The sequence below is a fragment of the Ascaphus truei genome, chromosome 4, assembly GCF_040206685.1.
Source record: "Ascaphus truei isolate aAscTru1 chromosome 4, aAscTru1.hap1, whole genome shotgun sequence".
Lineage (NCBI taxonomy): Eukaryota > Metazoa > Chordata > Amphibia > Anura > Ascaphidae > Ascaphus > Ascaphus truei.
Genome location: NC_134486.1, coordinates 285,013,484 through 285,030,678, shown reverse-complemented (window position 1 = coordinate 285,030,678; position 17,195 = coordinate 285,013,484). Strand labels below are relative to the sequence as shown.

Genomic DNA, 17,195 nt, shown 5'->3' with positions numbered 1-17,195 from the left:
TCACGGTGTTGAAATATCTAGTCTACAGTACCTGCCTCCAATATTCGTAACCACAGTTCCTAATCTATATACTGAAGCTCACATTGTGTCTATATGTCAGTCTGAGGGTACCAGCCCATACGCTGGACTTTATCTCCACTAATCTAAGAAAATCAGTCTGTGTTTGGATGCTCATTGTTCGGTATCATTGCCCACATACTATTCATTACATCATGCTAACCACTTATGGTGATTGACAACCATGTTAGAACCTATAATTATCAGACAATCTAACCAATCCTAGAACGCCAACCAGGAAATCTTACCAAGTGGTTGTTATGCATGCTACTACATGCCAATATATACAAAGATAAGAAGACTATTTATCAAGATGCACAATATAGCTGTTGACATCATTTACTAAGAGGAGGTGACTGACAGTATGCACAACATTTGTATGACATTAATATGGTGCACTGCATATCTCCTTTATTATGTTTAACTCCTTCAGTGTGAGAATTGCCAACACTGCATTGCAAGGCACCTCTGGCAGCAAGGGGTTAAACTTATGGAGATCTTCAGTCTTTTGGTATCCTTAATAGAAGCTTCATGAAAAGTATGTCCATAATTATGTAGGTGGTACTACTATGCTAAGTGTTACCTTGCAATTATTATGTTCCTTAAGTTTATAGGATCACATATTAAAAGTAGTGCACACTGCATATTAACAATCTTGTATTAGCAACTTATGGAAAACCAAAGGGAACAGCCCAATGAAAAGCCAGTCAAGTGAGCCACCTGTGCTGAAGCAGGGGCTGATTGTGCCACCTGTGCTGAAGCTGGGATATCCTGAAAACTTGGCTTGTTTGGGGGCTGCGGGGGAGAGGGAGCTTGAGGACTGGAGTTTCCATTCTATAATGCAATGCTCCACATGTCATGAGTTCATGTTTAGAATACACACATGGAAACTGTAGGAATGTATCAAAGTTTTAATCCAGTTTTGAAATGGATCAAATATGCTACCAGATTATTAAACCAGCAAAAAGGTCAATTACACGAGATTTCTGTGCATAAAATTAATTTTGTTAAACAATGATAAATCATAGTGATAGAACATGTAGCACTAAACTGTTAGGCAATATATTCATGCGCACATTACAAATACTAAGGAAAGGATAGAGCAGAGCTCTTTAATTTCCTGACTATGGGCCAAATCCCAAATGAAAATAAATAGGAGAAATATGATAAGCAGTTCACCTTTAGGTAGTGGGTGCAAGCAAGATCAATCAGACCAGCGCTTTGTAAAAATGAGTTGAGAATCATTGGTATGCAGCATTGGTTCTCGAGCCCTGAGCCAGACCAGGATTCTGAGGCTAACACACAACGCGCGTGTGTTTCAAGCAGCAATGTTCTCAGATGCCTCCCATTTTCAGGGTTCTTTAGTGTAGGACTGTGACATGTCTATAACCAGAGGCCCACTAGTTCCAGAGATGTTTCCTTATTCAGGGGCTGAAGGCGAGGCACAGTGAGTAAAGGCACTGACACTGCCGGGCGGCTGCGGGGGGGCCCGGACGGTGCTGGAAGTTGGGCCGGGCTTCTGTTTGCTGCTGCGCCCCAGCTCTTCCCAGCTCCTGCGGTGGCGCCGCCTCACTGGTCGGTGACGGAGACCTGCTCCCATTCCCAAGGTAAAAGTCTCAGAGTGTGTGTGTGTGTGTGTGTGTGTGTGTGTGTGTGTGTGTGTGTGTGTGTGTGTGTGTGTGTGTGTGTGTATTGAATGAGGGGAGGTGGGGGAGTGTGAGTGAGTGAAAGAGGGGGTGAGGAAGTTGAATGGGACATTTGGTCACAGCCGTTTTGCCACAACCACATGGCCGCCAGAGCTTCACCGTGACTCACACCACCGCCACGGCCAATCTGCCACTGGAACCTCCTCCGCTGGCCACTTCTAAGGTAAGTTGTATTACTGTTTAGGGTAGGGGGTACATTTAAGGGGTTTTACGGTAAGGGCTGAGGGTAGGGGGTTTAGGAACTTACCTTAGTGGCGAGGTGGCCGGCGGCAGCTTCCGGCAGCGAATGAGTTGCAGCGAAACACCCGTGGACACATATCGTAGTGGGGGAATGTAAGACAAGGGGAGAGTGATAGAGAGGGGGAGAGTGAGAGAGGGGGTAGTGAGTATGAGAGATGGGGTGGGGGGAGTGAGGGACAGAAGGGGGGGAGAGAAATACATGGGGAGGATGAATGGGGGGAGTGTGAGAAGGGGAAGAGAAATATAGGGGGGTGAGTGTGAGCATGATAGAGGGGGAGTGAGAGAGGGGAAGAGAAATACATGGGGGAGTATGAGAGGGGGAGAGAAATAGAGGGGGTGAGAGAGCGAGGAAGTGTGTGAGGGGCGGAGGAATGTATGTATGTATATTTTTATTTATATAGCGCCATCCATGTACAGAGAGCTTCACAGCAGTAATACGCGTGACATAATAATATAACATAATGAGAATAAGCACTTCATACATAAAAGTAACATTAGGAAAAGGAGCCCTGCCCCAAAGAGCTTACAATCTAAGTAGGAAGGCGAAAGAACTTACAGAGACAGTAGGAGGGTGTTCCCGTAAGTGCGTTTGCAAGGGGCCACGGTCAGTGCATCTGAGGTGCATAGTATCAGCCAACGGAGCTACCCATATGCTTCGCTAAAGATGAGTGTTTTAAGATGGGTCTAAAGGTTGATAGAGAGGGTGCTAGTCGGTTATTGAGGGGAAGGGCATTCCAGAGGCGCGGGGCAGCGAGTGAGAGGTTTTAGGCTGGAGATACAACTCTATAAAGATTTAAAAAGTACATATTGCCAAGGGCCTGAATTTTTTTTTTTTGCCAAACCCAGTCAAGATAAGACATCTAAAAACAACATTATGACAACAGCATTATCTAAGGTAATGTGATGATCTCTTGCGTGCCAGTATGCCCTGCAGGTGGAAGCCACACGCGGTTACTAAACAAGTCTCCCTGAACCTTACTCAATGTTTCCCATTCAAATGATGTATTACCATTCAGAAGTATTCAAATTACCCTCCGCTGGCAAATGCTGTGGCAGGTAGAAGTTAAGATGTCATTCTCCTTTCCACGCAACACCCACAAGGAAGAAAAAGATTCTGGGAGACAGAGAAGAGAAAAGGAAGAGGGTAGGAAAGGAAAAGCAGGGTGGAGGCACAGCTGTAAGAGAAGGAAACCTGATGGAGCCACCATGCCATAGGAATAAGTAAAGGGACTCTTGAAATTGATGGGGGGTGGGAAAGATTGTCAAGTGGTTTGAGCCGTTTAAATTGAATTAAGGCCTTCAAGGTAACATGTCAAAGGTTTAGTGCGCAGACAAGGGAGAAGGTCATAAGGCCACATCAAGTAAATAGTGGTAAATCAAAGGTGATATGTCCAAGTCAAATTGACAACACAATTGAAAGCCGCCACATGAATGGCAGAGTTGTCTCTAGGCTTCTTAGGTACCAAAAGTACTGCTTCATATTGCAGCGTGCTCATTTTATAGGGAAGGGACACAAAATGGTAACACACATTAAAGTGCACACAAAATATGAACGTATAGGAGGAAATCTTTTCAGCAGAGTCATGAGCCCTACATCCTTAGGTTGTTTAGCCTCCTCCCTGTGCTGAAGAGAAGAAAGGGACTAAAACCAAGGAGGTGGCTTCACAGCGTGCTAAATAAGTGTAAACTTATACTGTACTAGAGCAATCGTTTCATAAAGTGGAGTATAGGTATATTTACACCTAACATAGCAAATAGGATCTGCAAATCATTGTTTTATAGCAGTCAAAGTATTAATGTTTATCCATTGCCAGGAGAAGTAATTTTGCTTTACCACTGATTAGAGTTAGAGGACAGTTGTATAGCAATTGCAGCACTCTAAGAGCAAAAGTTCTCGTTGCTTAACTTTACAAATATTTATGCAGAATTAATTATTCAGAGTGTGTATGTGAAAGTGATAATTGGAAGAGTTATTAATTAGTACAGTGCATGTCCTCATCAAATACTGATGTGCCAAAAACTCAGCTAGTTCTTTACCAACTGTTAGTACTTCATTAATTTGCTGTGATGGATTAAAGTCATAAAAAAGAGAAGTCATTCTAAAAAAAAGTAGCTAAATAATAAACAAACCTTAAAATACAGCAAAACCAGAGCAGTCTTAAATGTGATAAATGAATGAAATATCAGTATGGTAAGCAAGCACCAATGTCTGTTCAAAGGAATAACTAATTTAAAAATAAATAATCAAAATAACTTACACTCCACTTAACACGTTAATGGATCGTGTCCTGACTCCATAACCTGTATCCTCCATGTTGGCAATTATCCCCAAGACGTTTATATTGGGCGCATTCTCGTCAAAGTCTTTCTCACTGTACATTGTCATGTGAGGTGTTGAAAAGTCCTGTTGGGTGAAGTACATGACATTAATAACAAGCAAGACATTTAATAGTCTAGCAAGCAACATGATGTATCATAGACACACAAAAATGAAAAAAAAGATCATTAGTTGTAAAATGTAATTCTCTTCCTTAATAGTAAATATCCATGTAAGGAAAGTCACTTAAATAGATAATGTTTCTGTTTTTATTTGCCGATTTACTTTCTGAATTTTCAATGATGGAACCCGCAGTCATCCAATATGAAGTTCTAATGTGACCCCCCTGCTGAGGTTACGGCTTCCTATTGGCCTGTCGACATTGTGACCAAATTGGAGCTGAAACATCAGCAACTAAAATAGTAAGTATTTCAGGAGTCAAAATACTGTAGTTCAGCTGTGTTGGAAACCCAGATCAAATATTGGGGGGGAAAATAGAGAAAAAAAACCTAGGAGGGATTATTACTTTAGGCAGCTGCCAAAATTTTCATCTCATATTTGTCCTCCAGTAACTGCCACCAAATTAATTACATGTGCAACCCTGGGATGGATGCTCACTTGCTAGCTATGTGACTTAAGTTAAAAAAAAACATTTTTTTATCTTACTACTATAAAGTATTCTACTCGCATACTTGATTGGTACAGTATGGCAAGGCAACACTTCTTTCGTCAAGTCAACAAGCAATTTTTCAGTCTCATATTGAGTCTAATTTTCTTTTTCATTTTTACGAAGCCTTTACATTTCCTTTGGCTACACTAATCCCGCATTTGTAAAACCATCTAGTACTTTTCTAAACTGATTCACATTCATATTTTCAGCTGGAATTATGCCCCCAGAGTATAGTAATTCATTTTGCTTCTCCTTCATATTTCGAACAACGCCTCCGCTGTTAGAAGCCAGAGTTTGTGATCTAGATTTGCTTGACATTGTAGTTCCTTTAAGGTCCATACAAATGCGTGGGCCTGAAGATACACAAATTACCCTTTTTGGTATCTTCCAGGAAAAATAACACAATGACAAATATAATAAATAATGTATTCTTCTGGCAATGGTACGTGTGTCTTTACACACCAACCGAAATAAACTTACAGATAAAATGGGACGTAACGACTGCAGAAATCCATTGTAACCACCCCACTGGTTCCACTCTCCATAATCGCCTTCCTCCAACAAGTACTGATGTCCTTCAAATCCCGGCTTCTCATACCCAACCCACCTACAAACAGGATATGTAATGCATCGTTTTACAACACGGACGTTATATAAAAAGTAAGTTGCTTACTATTTGTTTCATTGATTTTTTTGAACCATAACCACTATGATTTGGTGTCAGAGGAAAATATTAGTTTTTTTGCACTCTTACGTTTTTTTTTAGTACTTTATAGTTATCTCTAACTCAGAAGATTTTTAAATATCTCCGACAGCAAATAGGGGAACCAACTGTGCTTCCCAGCTAGGTAAATATATTTTGGTTCCACATATCTGTATCTTCTTCAAACTATAGAAATCCTTGGGTCTGGAAGTGTCTTAAAAAGTAGTGCTGCTGTCTGATTTAAAAATAAGATTTACATTTATTAGCCATTGGAGCTGAGCACTTCATACAATAGGTTGGGATGAGCAATATTTATGCTCTAAAACAGTAAGGTGGAGAGGCTTTCTAAAAGATATCTCCTTTTCTTTAACAAAAAGTGTACTTGTAAGGTTGTAAACAATAAAAAGTTGTGGTACATTGGGAGTGAAAATATAAAAGTAGTGGCCCTCTTTGTCTTGTCGTACAATCACACTTCGACCACTGAGTATTATAATACATTGGAAAATCGAGAGGAATTAAACCATTTATTGATCATGGTTTCCTGTTATTTGTTATACTTACAGTCCGCTCAGAACCCTCATGGATCCGACTGTAGCAAGAGATAGCACCTCTTCACCTCCACTAGCATCTAGGCTGTCTAGATCTTTCAACGTCAGGATTTCTTCCTCTAACTCAACATGCCTTCCTTCAAACAAAGCCTTCTCATAAATAATGATCTGACATACAAAACAGGAAAGAGACGAAAGTGAACTGATAATAGGAATTAAAACGTTAACAACACACCCCTTCATTTATAAAGCAGTGTGTGTGTTTCAACAGAACAAAGCAAAGGTAACTATTTCAAAGATATCTTCCTGCACAAGTATGAGGAGGAAAGGCACTTTATCATTGCATACCCAATCTAGCACAAGGGCACAGTGAGCTATAGTAGGTACATAAGTCTATGCCCTTGTGAAATATTCCCTGCCAGCATAAGGAAGCGAAGAGGGGATATTATGATGCACTATGATACTATATAAAAATATATATACTGTATATATAAATACTTGTACATAAAGATATATACTATATATAAAAACGCATCAATTAAGGCACATATATAGTTAAGAGTAGCATGGCAGGAGCTTAAAATGACTGTATATATGAAGCAGTCTGCAAATGAATGAGAAATTAGAAAAAAACACAGATTCAGTTAATAAAGGGGAGTTATTGTATTGACAATACAATCTCTATTGTAAAGGGCTAAGCAGTCTTTCTAAATCCTATCCATAACATTCAAACTAAATTCTGAGCACAGAAAAAGAGTGAAAATGTGAAATACAATTCAAGAATGTTTTGCTGAATATGCAATATTCCTGTATAAAGTGGTAACTTGAGGAAATCAACTAATATATATATACATACATATATTTATAGTGTGTGTGTGTGTATATATATTAGGGTTAGGGTTATATATTAGTGGTAGGTGTTAGGACCTGCAAATGTGGTTGTACCGTAGCGTGGTATGCAGGATTATGATGCTTTGGCCAAAGGGTTTAACTAAATAACGAAGAAAATATTATTATTGAAGTATTTACACGTTATACTTATTACCATATATGTTTTGTCAATTGTATGTAGTATTGGGCTCCTCTGTCTTTTATATATATATATATATATATATATATATATATATATATATATATATATATATATATATATATATATATTATAGCACTGGTCTTACCTTTGGCTCATAGGGGATTTCAACTTTGCGCCCTCCCTAAAAAGAGAATCAAATGAACTTGTTAATATTAATATTATTGTTTTTAGACATAAATGATGATTGAAGCTCAGAGTCTTTCTGGACATGGCGAAGCAGCCATAGTATCTATAGTGAACAGCACCATGACACATATAATTGTAATGAAATCCCTTTTTATTTATAGTGATATGTGCTTGAAGGAGGACTTACGGAAAGCGGGTTGCTCATCAAACCCCTGTGCTGAATCAATCCCAAAAAGTGAATTGTTCAGACCAAGGGTGTCCAACCTCGCTCACTCAATTCAACCCTCTCTCACTCAATCCCCCCCCTGGAGCTGGGGCCCAGCAGGCAGATGCAGAAGTTAGGCCCCACTTCTGCACGGGCCCAACTTCAGTCGCTGACCAGGTGCACCGGCAGGGGCGGGAGATATGGCGTGAGAGGGTCCTGCAGCGGAGGAGAACTGGGATCCTGCAGCGCACAGAGACCCCGGAGGGCAGAGGAAGAAACCAGTGGAACGCCCGCTCCCCGGAGAGGCTGATCCCCGCGTATCATCACGTGGGCCATTCCAAATGCCATCGCGGGACAGGCCCGCGGGCCCCCCCCCCCTGATTTAGACATTGATCAGTTTTGCTGCTGTCAATTACAGTAGTTGCTAAGAAACTTTAACTGTGCTGTTATTAACTATGAAAATACTTGCAGCAGACACAATAATTCAATCCTTGTACTGTATATCCCGATATTTTTTAACCCCTCCAACTACGATTATATTTCTTATCCAAGCTTTTACGTGTGAATTAATGCAATTTCATAACATATAATTGTGTTACCATTTTCAAGGGCCTCATGGATCCTATATATGCTTCCTGGGTATTCCAAAATGAAAGGTCGGGGTACTCTCCAGGCTCTATGATGTAAGGTATGCCCTGAAAACCAGCCTCTTCATAAATCAGCCATCTTGAAAAACAGACAAAAGGAACATGTTTAATCACCTTACTGATTTTAAAAAGCCGTTCCTAACAATGAATGCAGATTTGGTAAATGCTTCCTCAAGTACGACTTCAGAGATATCTGTGTAATCTTTTTATGTTTTGGGAATATACAAAAAGAGTTAATAAATTTCTCAATACGTTTTGTGCTGTCAGATAACGGGTGATGCCTCTATTAATCCATTGGAGAAATAATGATGTGCGTATAATACATTCTCTTAACAAACGCTGGTTCCAACTTACTGAACAGCTCTGCTCCATAACATGGCTCAAATGCAAACATGATCCCACGGCCCTGAACAATGAGCAGGCCTTCCAGCTCCAGAACAGCAGTAATGGTGTTGCCATCAATGTGATCAATATGAGGTGCTTTGCGAGATGGGACAGCTTTGTTATGTTGCCTCTAGATATTTTTATGTCTTAATTTTTATCCCTAAAATATTTTTAGAGGTCCTGCTATTTTCATAGTAAAAAAGCTCAGCACGTTAAAACAATGTATACTTTTGTTATATTTTAACATACCACTGTTTATTTTTTCTATAGATTCTTTAACCCCTGATTCTTTAAAAAATTAACTTTTGTAATGTGGCCTGCGCATGACATTTTTTATTTTTGGTATAAACACAAAATATTTTAGCTCTGGTAAGATTCCTTATGAATATATACAATGGACAAAAATACCTCATGCTACATTCAATATGACAAAAAAAAATACAATACTTAAATGTATGTATTCTCATAAGAAAGGGTCATTTAGTTAACCACCTTGTTTGGCCAAAGCATTATAAGCCTGCAGCCACGTCACAGCATGACCCCTATGCAGGTCCTAACACTACCTGTGAGTATTCTCATTTACCTCTGCAGTGGATGGAGAAAGGTCCCAGGAGACCAGTCCTGCACAGGTACATGAAAAAAGCTGCTGCTTAAAAAGTGGTGAGGGGTGAGCTTAAACCCTTGGAGGCGGGGCCCCCAACCTCCAAACAACTGATACCAGTTACCAGAGCTTTCTCCCTCCACTGCAGAGGTAAATGAGAATACTCACAGGTACTGTTAGGACCTGCATAATGGTCATGCTGTGACGTGGCTGCTGGTTTATAACGCTTTGGCCAACTCTATAGTAGAGTTTCATCCTGTGAGTCATATATCACAAAACGGTAATCAGTAAAAAAAAATAAAAAAAATGCAATAAGAGGCAAATGCAGTGATTTGCAGAAGTATTCACCCCTTACCAATAATGTCACATGTTGTTGAATTACAAATAATGTATGCAGTTTTTCAAACAAATTATTTTTAATTCAAAGCTACAGAGCTGTAGGGGTTTAACCTGAGCACATGTGAGAAGGAGGTTAAATGTCAGCAAAGGAAATTTACTAAATGAAATGTACTGGTTGCATAAGTATTCAGCCCCATTTAAGTCAGTACTTGCTAGAAGCACATACTGCAGCAATTACTGCTAGGAGTCGTTTTGGATCTGTCTCTACTAGCTTTGCACAGTAGGATGGTGACTTTTCCCCAATCTTCACGGGAAAATGTATCCAATTCTGATAACTTTGTTGGGCAACCAGTAAATTTCAGTTCCTTTGCTGGCATTTAACCTCCATCTCATAAAACAGTGTTCAGTTTAACCCCTACACCAGGCCTGCACAACACTCGGCCCGCGGGCCTGAACTCACTGTGCGGCCCGCGGCGGCTTTCCGCTCTCCCCCTCCCTCCCAAGTCCTCTCTACCCCTCCGCCTCCCTCCCCAGTACGCTATCCCGTTCGTTCCCCCACGAGCCCGCTCCCCCAAGAGCCCGCTCTCCCCCTCCCCCAGGAGCCCGCTCTCCCCCTCCCCCAAGAGCCCGCTCTCCCCCTCCCCCAGGAGCCAGCTCTCCCCCTCGAGTCACGGCAGCAGCGCGCTCTAGCATTGAGGCACTTCCGTGCCTGCTGCTTGCTAGAGCGCGTGTGTGAAGTCCTGCCCCTGCTCTGCCGCCTCCTCCGCAGCAAACCAAGCTGGGGGGGGTCATTGGAGGTGCATGGGGGAGTCGTTGGAGGTGCAGGGGGGAGTCATTGGAGGTGCAGGGGAGGGGGGTCATTGGAGGTGCAGGGGAGGGGGGTCATTGGAGGTGCAAGGAGGATGATTGGAGGTGCAAGGGGGGTGATTGGAGGTGCAAGGGGGGTGATTGGAGGTGCAAGGGGGGTGATTGAAGGTGCAGGGGGGAGTCGTTGGAGGTGCAGGGGGGAGTCGTTAGAGGTGCAGGGGGAGGTTCATTGGAGGTGCAGGGGAGTCATTGGAGGTGCAAGGGGGGTCATTGGAGGTGCATGGGGGAGTCGTTGGAGGTGCAGGGGGAGTCGTTGGAGGTGCAGGGGGGTGATTGGAGGTGCATGGGGGAGTCGTTGGAGGTGCATGGGGGAGTCGTTGGAGGTGCAGGGGGGAGTCTTGGAGGTGCAAGGGGGGTGATTGGAGGTGCAAGGAGGGTGATTGGAGGTGCAAGGAGGGTGATTGGAGGTGCAAGGGGGGCGATTGGAGGTGCAAGGGGGGCGATTGGAGGTGCAGGGGGGGTGATTGGAGGTGCAAGGGGGGTGATTGGAGGTGCAGGGGGGGGTCGTTGGAGGTGCAGGGCGGTCGTTGGAGGTGCAGGGGGGAGTCGTTGGAGGTGCAGGGGAGGGTCATTGGAGGTGCATTGGGGACAATGGAGGTGCATGGGAGGGTCATTGGAGGTGCAGGGAGGGTCATTGGAGGTGCAGGGGGGGTCATTGGAGGTGCAGGGGAGAGAGATGTGTGATGCAGGAGGGGAAAGTGATGTGAGGTGCAAGGGGGGTGATTTGCGGTGCAAGGGGGGTGATGTGAGGTGCAGGGAGGAGAGTGATGTGAGGTGCAGGGGAGAGTGATGTGAGGTGCAGGGAAGAGAGTGATGTGAGGTGCAGGAGGGGAAAGTGATTTGAGGTGCAAGGGGGTGATTTGCGGTGCAAGGGGGGTGATTTGAGGTGCATGGGGAGTGATGTGAGGTGCAGGGAGGAGAGTGATGTGAGGTGCAGGGGGGGAGAGTGATGTGAGGTGCAGGGAAGAGAGTGATGTGAGGTGCAGGGAGGAGAGTGATGTGAGGTGCAGGGGGGAGAGTGATATGAGGTGCAGGGAAGAGAGTGATGTGAGGTGCAGGGGGGGAGAGTGATGTGAGGTGCAGGGGGGGAGAGTGATGTGAGGTGCAGGGGGTAGAGTGATGTGAGGTGCAGGAGGGGAGAGTGATGTGAGGTGCAGGGGGGAGAGTGATGTGAGGTGCAGGGGGGAAGAGTGATGTGAGGTGCAGGGGGGAGAGTGATGTGAGGTGCAGGGGGGGAGAGTGATGTGAGGTGCAGGGGGGAGAGTGATGTGAGGTGCAGGGGGGAGAGTGATGTGAGGTGCAGGGGGGAGAGGGATGTGAGGTGCAGGGGGGCTGGGATGTGTGTGGTGTGCAGGGGGTTATTGTGTGTTTGATGTGGAGGGGGAGTATTATGTGTGTGGGTGAGGGGGAGAGATGGGGGTATGAGAGATAGATGGGGAGTATCGCAAAGGTTGATAGTGAGGAGTTCTGGGGGAGATATGAGGATGATAATGAAGGGTGCTGGTGGAGATATGAGGATGATGATGAGGGGTGCTGGGGGAGATATATGAGGATGATGATGATGAGAGGTGCTGGAGGAGAGATGATGATGATGATGATGAGAGGTGCTGGAGGGGAGATGATGATGATGATGATGATTTTACCCGTGCGGCTCAATTTTTTTTTCCTTGGAGCAGTTCGGCCCTTCTCACTTTACGAGTTGTGCAGGCCTGCCCTACAGCTTTGAATAAAATAATTTCGTTTGAAAAAATGCGCACACATTATTTGTAATTCAACAGCATGTGACATTATAGGTAGGGGGTGTATACTTCTGCAAACCACTGTAACATGTTAGAGTAATAAACCAGTATGACGCAGCCTAGAGTCACAAATTGCTTTTTAGACAGTTAAGAAAAAGGTCTAATAGACATGGAAAACTGGTTCATCCAGAGTTGATACAATAATCTCAGGGAACACCATAGGATAGGAACACAATGCACGCCACTTGTTGGCTTTTTGTACCATTGTTGATACTTCTACCAGGATGGAGCCAGATGAGTTTGCACTCAAGCAGGCCAAGGGTCACACAAACACATAACTGTTGGGAAGACTTGGGTGCCATAGGAGAATAATAGATAGAACAAGCCCTGCTGATAACTGTGCAAACATAATGAAAACAGTGGGAAGGAAGAAACAACATTTTCACATGCGCCCCGGCTGAAAAAGAATACCAGTGCAACTGAGGAAATAAAGGAGCAACGTGGGTTTCCATGTAAACACTACCACAGGCTTTGTGCCTTTTTTTAATTAAAATAAGAACATCTCTCCCCATCTAAGTCAAACCTTAACTCACCTCTTAAATTAAGCCTTTCAATAGCCTGGCTCATGGCTACTGTCCTATACCCACAGTCACTCTTACCAACCATTGTGGCCAAGCGCTGCCATCTACTCCACTTACTCCATCACTGTGCTGTCTCTGTAAGTCTCCCAACATACAGCACCACTTAAACTGTAAGCTCTCCAAGGCAGGGATTTTATTTCCTATTGTCTGATTTTGTTGGTTGCACTTATTGCATTATAATTCCCTGTACTGTACTGTCTTTTCTAAAGAGCCGAGTACACCGTGGGCGCTATGTAAATAAAGATATAAATACATACAACATTTAAAGGAGCCAGAATTTTTTTTTTATAAGATTGGCAAAGGGCAGCATATTGACCTCACTTTTATGATAGATCTGTTGCAGCGATACAAAAAAAGATCACATGTCTTTAAAATGGTATGCATCACTTCGCGTCAAATTATCGAGCCGTCTTTCTATACATAACCAAAAACCCTGGAGCACTTACAGCCATATGCTATACGTCAATTGTGAGCCATAGAACTGCACTGGAATGTATGTCACAGAGTCTGTGTGAAAATAAATTGTCAAAGACAAATCCCCTTGAAGGCAATGGGACCCCCACAACTGGCCAAAGAGCCGGTTACTAAAGCCCAGAAACACGGTTAAAGCTCTTTCTTCACCTTCTTCATAAAAAGAAAAATCAGGTGACATTACTTCACCCCCCTTATGTATAATGCAGTCACTCACTTATTGTTAAACGGAGAGCGTACATTGCAATGCAAACAAAAAGGAAATGTCATTTTCAAAGCAATAAACTGCTACCCTACCGTACACTGACATGACTGAACGTCTCAAGCACGTGTACAAAGAATGATACTTACACTCCCCAGTGCACCTTAATGGAACAAGTCTTCTGCAACCTCCCGTAAACTTGTAATTCTTCCGTATCATCAAAATACGACGTCATTATTCCCAGACCTACTGGATCTGTAAACAAATCGATCTGACAAATCCTGTAATCCTGTCAAAACAAAAAGGGATCACCAACACCCGTTTAGATAATGCTATAGAATTAGGTGACATACATTAAAGATTATTCGGCATCAATACGCAAAATATTCCGCGGTTTTTGTCACGAGAGAAAAATGTACAATGGAATGCATAAAATGGGGTGTGGAATGTTCTTGCACAAGTATGTTTTTTTGGGGTGTTTTTCATAATGAATTCCGCAAGATTAAAATAGCTCAAATTCTAGAGTAGGAAAATGTGGTAAAAGGAAACATTTTTTTTGTTAAAAAAAAAAAAACTCAAGAGAAGCCATGAACGGGACCTATCGTAGCTTTGAGATTTTAATGCAGCAAGCTGCCCATAAATTCTCAAAAAGACAAACAAAATTGTTTGTTGCATCACCAGATTCCAGTCATCTCCAGCAGAATAACCCCCCTTGTCTTATCCCTAGGAGATGTACGAAGTGCTGTCGCTATTTTCTTCCCAAGAACGCGGCAAAACCAGGAGGATTAATACAGAACAACGTCAGTGGCCATATAATCCTGCCAGTCATGCCAGGAGTACCAGTCAAAATAGCAGCTGGACAGAGGGTCTCCTGGAGGTCAGACAAAAACCTCCTTCACTCTCCCAAAAAGGGTGCATTACTGCTTTAAACTGGATAGGATATTCAGTACTGTGACCAAGTGTTGGAATATTAGAAGTTGGGTCTGGTTCAGTTCTGCCCCAAAAGACAGAAATCACTGTATGTATGTATTTAGCTTTTTATGCAAATTTTTTTTTTCAAACTAAGTAACACCATTAGTATATTATATATCTGTTCTACATAATTTATGACAGAACTCGTATTTCCCATTCTCCAACAATAATGCCGTCTTAATTAACATGTTTAATTTTGTATTAAGTTTCACTAGCTGCAAATACCAACTTTAATTGCATGTTTTAACAGATTGTGAGTCTATGCAGATAACGTGATTGACGTTATATATGCTTTGAGTGTATTCATGTGGCTCCCATTTGTTTTCCACAGACCTGCTTTCTCAGAATGAAAACCACCATACGGAAACCTAGTGTATGCAAGAGGCTATAGCAAGTCATCTTAATAAAATAACCACAGCCCTCCCTAAACGCTGGAGGTACGTGTTACCGAGCAGCATTACGACACAGTATATTAGTTACATTTGAGCTTTAAGAACACCAAGAACTTGTAATAAATACATTCAGATAAAGAGCAGATCATTTTACTCCGGTGGGTTTTAAATTGAATAACTATTGCCATTTACCTTGACTACATGTCTAAGAGACCCAATCACAGTCGGTGAAAGGATATTTTCTGCCAGGGAATCTTCTGCCCACAGATTAGTCAGTTCCAAGTCCCCCTCTTCCAACGCAATGGACCGCCCTTCGAAATTAGGTTGGTCGTAAAGTAGCCAACTATGGAAAATTGTTTAATAGGCAACATTATAATGGAATAGAAATATGAATTTTAATGTAGAAATACAAATACCTGCTACAAATAAAACAATGTTTAATGCCTGCAGTGTTAGGGGTGCTGCAATGAGTAGATCCTCTAAAGTTGTGAGACCAACATGAGAGTTTATCATGGAAGACACACCTTGTGTGCAGAACTCGTGAAACCTCTTAGGTTTCTGTGGCAGTACACTTGAAGAAGAGACATGTGAGGTTTCGAAAACTCTGTACACTTAGTTTCATTTATAAAGATTTATGATGTTGTCCCCCTGAAAAAAAGTTATCGCGTGCAAGAACAAATCTACATTTCTCCAGTATAAATTTGCCTGCTAGAAATGTGACCTGTAGGCTTTCATTCTGCATTGAGGGTGACAATGGGTGTTGGTATTGTGCTTCTGCTGATTCTAAGAAAATCAATAATCGTTCTTCTCTCTGCTTGTCCGTTCTCCCGTTAGTGCAGAAAGATTGTTCTTTGGGGGCTCTATAAAAACGTATGCCCTCCCCCAATTGCCAGCGAACGTGCCGCTCCCATGGGACAGTCTCCCATAGCAGATGTCTGTGAATGGTAGAAAGCAGTGCAGAAAGACCGGTGTACATACAGTATACGAAACTGTATTCCCCTAAACAAAGGTCATCTAAAAGTGTATTTAATGAGGAATTCATGGCAAAGTGGTGTTCATTATCACTATACACTACATGCTGTTCTTCTACAGCTTCAACCCCTTTAGTGGAACTAAACTTTGCAGGCCCCACCAGCACGAAGGGAGCAGCACGAAGGGAGCAGCACGAAGGTCCTTATTCTATATATGTCAATGCGTCTTTTTTGGCCATAGATTCCCATAGACTTCAATAGAGTTTTAGCCCGAAAACAGCCCGAACGGCCTGTTTGGCATGTATACAATAACTCCCCAAAAAATTACAATATACATATCCTCCACAGTAAACTTTTTTGTGTTGTGCATCTTATGTTTTAATGAAAAGCAACAATTAAGGGAAGTAATGTCAGCTATTACACCATTATGAGCTGTGTGGATTTAGGAAACTATATTAAATGTAGCTAACATACTGTAGGAAGGTGGCTATTTAAGACCTTAGCAGGAAAGGACAACTGGATTCAATGACTTGTTCCTTACCATCCTCTAACTGTTTTGATAGAGATGATTGGTGACAGCTCCCAAGTGGTGCAATCTATAACATCAGTATAGACTTCAACCGCTGTACCTCCAAAGTTAGCTTCACTGCAAATCACTATCTGCAACAAAGTCACAATATGTTTGCATGTCACTTATTGTCCATCCAACAACCCATGGCATAAAGAACGTGAGAGAAAAGCATCTCATATTACCTTTCCAGGCCTGGAGTTGACTTTCTCTACACCACTTCCAGAAAATGTCTAAAACACAAGAAAACGGGGTAAGGTAAGTAGATGAAAATACAACATGGAATTGAAAATAGAGAATGAAACATTAGAGAAAAGTATTAGAAAGCAGTGCAAAGTGAGTAAAAACATTTGAAAATCTATGTTATTTCTTTCTATTACCGATGGAGCCCTATGGTCGGTCGCCCTTGCCTCACGAAATCCATTGTGCCTCCGTTTTTTTCCCCATCTGTGCACGCGTAGTGCAAGTAAGGAGACTTAATGGCCCATCGGGATTAACACAACGGGGGTCCCTGCGTCTGAATGAGACCCCCCCGGCGCAAATCCTACCGGGCTGCTCCTGCCTGTAAGAGACGCGCAGTAAGAACAGACTGAATTAGTCACCCTCCCTGCGCGCCTGTAACGGGGCGATCTCGTGGCTTTTATTGTAATCACACAGTATTGAAGCAGGGGGTCTCCAGAGCTGAACCGCATTCATTTCAACCTCGGGGACCCCCTGCTTCCCGAGTTACAGGCCC

The 17,195-nt window shown here is 42.7% G+C and overlaps 1 protein-coding gene across 2 annotated transcripts in view; it reads right to left on the bottom strand.

Moving 5' to 3' along the window:
• Positions 1 to 17,195, bottom strand: part of CRYBG1 (crystallin beta-gamma domain containing 1) — a 247,124-nt gene that overhangs the window by 25,018 nt on the left and 204,911 nt on the right. For both annotated transcript variants that reach the window (XM_075597547.1, XM_075597548.1), the window contains 9 exons: positions 16,645 to 16,692; positions 16,433 to 16,551; positions 15,113 to 15,263; positions 13,706 to 13,845; positions 8,265 to 8,391; positions 7,420 to 7,455; positions 6,255 to 6,409; positions 5,471 to 5,597; positions 4,262 to 4,407 (listed from right to left, as the gene is read on the bottom strand). In XM_075597547.1, coding sequence (XP_075453662.1) covers positions 4,262 to 4,407; positions 5,471 to 5,597; positions 6,255 to 6,409; positions 7,420 to 7,455; positions 8,265 to 8,391; positions 13,706 to 13,845; positions 15,113 to 15,263; positions 16,433 to 16,551; positions 16,645 to 16,692 — 1,049 coding nt within the window. The remainder of the gene's footprint in view (positions 1 to 4,261; positions 4,408 to 5,470; positions 5,598 to 6,254; positions 6,410 to 7,419; positions 7,456 to 8,264; positions 8,392 to 13,705; positions 13,846 to 15,112; positions 15,264 to 16,432; positions 16,552 to 16,644; positions 16,693 to 17,195) is intronic.